This window comes from Hylobates moloch, unplaced genomic scaffold (assembly GCF_009828535.3).
Source record: "Hylobates moloch isolate HMO894 unplaced genomic scaffold, HMol_V3 SCAFFOLD_10, whole genome shotgun sequence".
NCBI lineage: Eukaryota > Metazoa > Chordata > Mammalia > Primates > Hylobatidae > Hylobates > Hylobates moloch.
This window is the reverse complement of record NW_026652285.1, coordinates 33,091-37,811: the sequence shown is the minus strand read 5'-3', so window position 1 is coordinate 37,811 and position 4,721 is coordinate 33,091. Positions and strand designations below refer to the sequence as shown.

General features: G+C 53.0%; 1 protein-coding gene across 9 annotated transcripts in view; it reads right to left on the bottom strand.

The window, feature by feature from the left end:
• MYCBPAP (MYCBP associated protein) overlaps positions 1 to 4,256 on the bottom strand; it is a 22,670-nt gene extending 18,414 nt beyond the window's left edge. For 3 of the 9 annotated variants that reach the window (XM_058445431.1, XM_058445437.1, XM_058445435.1), the window contains exon 1: positions 3,921 to 4,052. In XM_058445431.1, the coding sequence (XP_058301414.1) occupies positions 3,921 to 3,996 (76 nt within the window). In that variant the 5' untranslated portion in view covers positions 3,997 to 4,052. Of the gene's footprint in view, positions 1 to 3,920; positions 4,089 to 4,109 lie in introns of those variants that run through there. The other 6 variants (XM_032162749.2, XM_032162751.2, XM_058445432.1 and 3 more) reach the window with 4 other exon arrangements.
• Between the last annotated feature and the right edge of the window lie 465 nt (positions 4,257 to 4,721).

The window sequence follows — 4,721 nt, the reverse complement described above, 5'->3', positions numbered from 1 at the left end:
CCAACATGCCTGGCTAATTTTTTGTATTTTTAGTAGAGGCTGGGTTTTACCATGTTTGCTAGGCTGGTCTTGAACTCCTGACCTCAGATGATCCACCTGCCTCAGCCTCCCAAAGTGGTGGGATTACAGGCATGAGCCACCGCACCCGGCCGCCTAACTATTTTTTGTATGTTTAGTAGAGACAGGGTTTCACCATGTTGGCCAGGTTGGTCTCAAACTCCTGGCCTCAGGTGATCTGCCCGCCTCGGCCTCCCAAAGTGCTGGGATTACAGGCATGAGCCACGCGCCCAGGGATATATATATATCTTAAAGTTAAATTGCTCCTGGAGAGTGCTTACCAAGCCCCTTCTATGTGCTATAAACTACAAAGATGGTATAAAAGGTGTTAAGATATGGCTCCTTCTCTTGCGGTACTGAAAAACGTAACAGACAGGAACACACACCAATCATAACTAAAGGACTTCCTACATTTGCGGCACAGGCAACAGGTTTGGTCAGAAATCAAAAAAGGAACAGATCCATATGGATTACACAGTTCAGGGCTCTGAAGAAGGGTCCAGAGGAACAGCTGCAGAGGTGGCTCCACAGGCTGAGGCAGGCCACGAAGGAGAGGCAAGCTTTGCGCAGGCACAGCAGCAAACCAAGATGCTCCAGGTGAAGTCAAAGTCCAAGCAAAGCAAGGGGCAGGGCTGAGCATGGCATGTGAGTGGCACGATAACACAGAAAACTTGCTGGGGAGGTGGGGAGGTGGTGATGTTGGGGATGAGAGGGAAACCAGGGCATGACAGCTTTGTGAAGCATGGCTCAGGCATCTGATCTTTGGTCCAGGGGAGTGAGTTGATGACAGGTGCATTTCAGAATGATTCATCAGATGAGGAGAGCCGGATGGACCGGAGAGGCAGAGGCAAGCTGGGGAGACCAGGGAAGGAAGAGCCCCAGGGATCATTTTAGGACCTGCAGGAAGACTCCACAGGGCTGAGGTACGTCTGACTAGTGAGCCTGTAGAGGCTCAGCTCTTTCTGGTTCTTTGATCTGGAATCCCAAGCTGATAGGGCTCCTAGTGAGCCACCCAGCTGACATTTCTCCCTTGATGCTGACAGTGAGGGGTAAAAGAGACCACCCCGCTTGCATGGGGTAATCAGTCTCTGTCGGAGCTGGACCAGAGGGCTGGAAGCAAGGTGCTTAGGTGGGGGTAGGAAGCAAGATGCGGAGGGGGGAACCATGGAGGGAGAAGAAACCTGGACTCTTTTTTCTGCTTCTTGTTTTATCTAAGTATTATTCGTTTTTAGGGTTGATTAAAGTCTTTGGGAAATTCTGACCTTAGGGTTGGGCTCGGGGAACAATGGAGGGGCTGTCCCTACTAGGGCAGAGCTTTAATTGGTTGGGGAGGGGAATCTAATACTGCTGGGAGGGTTCTCGGTTTCTTAGCAACAAGACAGTGGTGGGGAGGTGGCCCATAGCAGGAACGGAGGGTACTGGGACTCACAAGGGCTCTCAGGTCCTGAGAAACAGGTTTAAGTCACTATTTTTGCTTTCCTTTTTGCTTATGAGTCAGAGACTTTGGAGAAACATCGCACAAGGTTACAAGATGACATTTGGTCATTAGCTGCCTCATATGGGGGCCAGGGGAAGAGTACTGCTCTCCATTAGAGGCTCCCCTGAGATATTTTTAAAAAGATATCTTGCATGCTAAACACTTCATTTTTTTTTTCCCTCCTCACTCTGGTGCATGTTCTTAACTCAAGGGTTAATTAACAAACTAAATTTTCTGCTTATTAGAAATAAATATGCAGTGAAAAATCTTTCCTTGATTTGTTTACAGCAGTTCAAATCTGATGAGATCTCCCAGAAACTATGTGAGCAGGAGGCACTGGCTAGGAAAGCCCTTGACTGCCCTTGTGAAAGGGGACCAGATATTCCCTCTCTCTCAACTGTTAAAAAGTATGTCATGGGCCAGGCACGGTGGCTCACGCCTGTAATCCCAGCACTTTGGGAGGCCAAGGTGGGAGGATCGCTTGAGCTCAGGAGTTCAAGACCAGCCTGGGAAACTTGTCTCTAAAAAAAAAAAAAAAAAAAATTAGCCGGGCATGGTGGTGTGCACCTGTAATACTAGCAACTTTGGAGGCTGAGGCAGGAGGATTGCTTGAGCCCAGAAGTTCAAGACTGTAGTGACCTATGACTGTACCACGGCACTCCATCCCGGGTGACAGAGTGAGGCCCTGTCTCAAAATACATATATATATATATATATATATGTGTGTGTGTATATACACACACACACATATAGTATGTCATAAAACAGCATTGGACTTTTATTTTTTTAATAACAGGGGTCTCACTGTGTTGCCCAGTCTGGAATGTGGCGGCTATTCACAGGTGTGATCATGAACAATCCTCCTGCCACAGCCTCCTGAGCAGCTTAGACTGCAGATGTGCACCACCATGCCCGGCTCAATGTTGGACTTTTATACATGAAGAAACATAAAGCCATCCCGAAAAGCAACTAAGCTCCTGTTAGTTTTCTGAGGGTCCCCTCTCCTCACAGTGAGCTTTCAGAACTCTGAGGCTGGGTCTCCCCAGGGCCGGCAAGAGCACACCCAGGCTTTCTGACCTAGTACATAAAGCCCTTTCATGGTCTGGCCCCTGCCCTACCAACCTGTGCAGCCTCTTCTGGTTCCCACATTTACAGTTACATAAACTCATGCTGCTTCCTCTCCTTTTTTTTCTTGTCTGCCATAGATGTCACCTTCTTCAGAAGACGTCCCCCTACAACCATCCCTGGTCTGGCTCAGGTGCTCTGAGCCCCCTTAAGCCTGATGGGCACCTACATCACAGCATTTGTATTTCTACCTTTGTCTGGTTACTCCTCCAGATGTTCATTAGACTGAGTTTCTTGAGGACCAGGGTCACACAGTTAATACCAATACCCTTCTGATGAGCCACAGTACCACACAAAATCAGCTCTCAGTAAACAAAAATAGGCTGGGCGCAGTGGTCCATGCCTGGAATCCCAGCAGTCTGTGAGGCCGAGGCAGGAGGATCGCTGGAGGCCAACAATTTGACACTAGCTAGGGCAACACAGCGAGAGCCCTCCTTACACACACACACACACACACACACACACACACATATAAAGCTAAAAATTAAATTTAAAAATAAATAAATGGAAACAGCCAAAAAAGATCAAAAGGGGATGGGTTGCAAATGAGAACATGTCCATGGAAGTCAGTCCGCTATCAGATGCCCTGTGGCTCTCCCAGGTGCAACCAGAAGGAAGCTGTAGAGGCCAGGAAGCAGTCATATCTAGCGATTCTTTCCAGGCTAAAGGAGCTGGATAAGTGTCATCCAGCTGGAAAGTGCACGTGGTAGGAAAAGGCAGTCAAAAAGAGAACTAGCCAAGCAAGGCCTTTCTTCTGGGTTTTTCCAGCAGGAATCCTAAGTGACGCCTGCCCCCCTCCCCCACCCTCCTCTACCAAATAATCCCATCGAGGTGGCTGGTTTCAACACTTCATTCTTTCCTCTTCCCAAGGACCCCAATTCCTGGCCCTTCTACCCTTAAACTCTTTCCTGGCTCTTCTGCACTTCATCCAGTCCGGGGACCCCGCCTCCTGCATGCCACCCTAAGATGTGGTTAGAGGTATCCCTGCCTGCGCAAGGCCATCTCCCCCGCCAGTGGTCCCTGAGGCCCCTCTGTCAGTCTCCCACTTCCTATGTCCCCATCCCCAAGGCCCAGTGCGCTGTAGGCTCTTCCTGCCTCGCCCCCCATCCCTAAGGGTCCTACGCCCAGCACCCCACTTCCCCGTGATCTTTCCTCCATCACTGGTGCCGTCCCCGTCCTCCAGGCCCCGTGTCCCGAACTCATTCCGGGGACCGCTTCCCCTGTCGGGTTCTCCCGAGCGCCCAAGGCAGCCAGAGCCAACCTTTGACGCTCTCTGCGGCCTCTAATAATCTGGTTGGAGTTATTCTGAGGCGGGAATCCTTCTTTAGAGACTTCATGGTGCCGCCCGGCACCGCCGGCCCAGAGACACCGCGGCTGCGCCGCACCCGCCAGCCAACGGCCGCCACTGCGTCCACAGCAACCGGCGCCCCGCGCGGGGGCGCGCACCCACCGATCAACTTGGGCGGAGGCTGCTTAGAAACCACCTTCCTCATCGGGCCGCGCCCGCGCCCGCCGCCGGCGGCTCCAAGGGCGATGGACCCCTAGAACGCCCTGCGGGTCCGGCCGGAGACGCCGCCGACGAGCGCCGTGACGCCACCAGCCGGGCGGGGCGGGGCGGGGGACCCGGGCGAGTTGCCGGAGCCGAGGGCTGGGTGGGAGCGGCTGGCTGGTAGGGGTGCATGACCCGCCTCGCCCCGCCCTGCTGCTAGGCCACGGGGGGCGGGTGGGGCGTCGGGGGTGCCAGCCCCTGCTTCCCGCCTTCCTCGACTAAGGCCACGTCCTGTCGAGGGACCTCCCTCTGCCCCCCTCACAGCGGTCCAGGGGGATCGGGCCTTTCAGGACGTGCTGAAACCCTTTGCGTGGCCTACCGTGGGTTTTAGGTGTCCCTGCCTGCCCTCCCCACTCGCACCAACGCGCCTGGAGACCTCCCGGGTCCACGCTCGCTGCAACCACTTTGGCCTTTCATCACTTCCCAAACCAGCCAAAACTTTTGCCCTGACTTGGGGCATTCTCACAGTCCTTGGAGATGCTGCCTCTGATTATTTTAAGTTTATAAATGCAC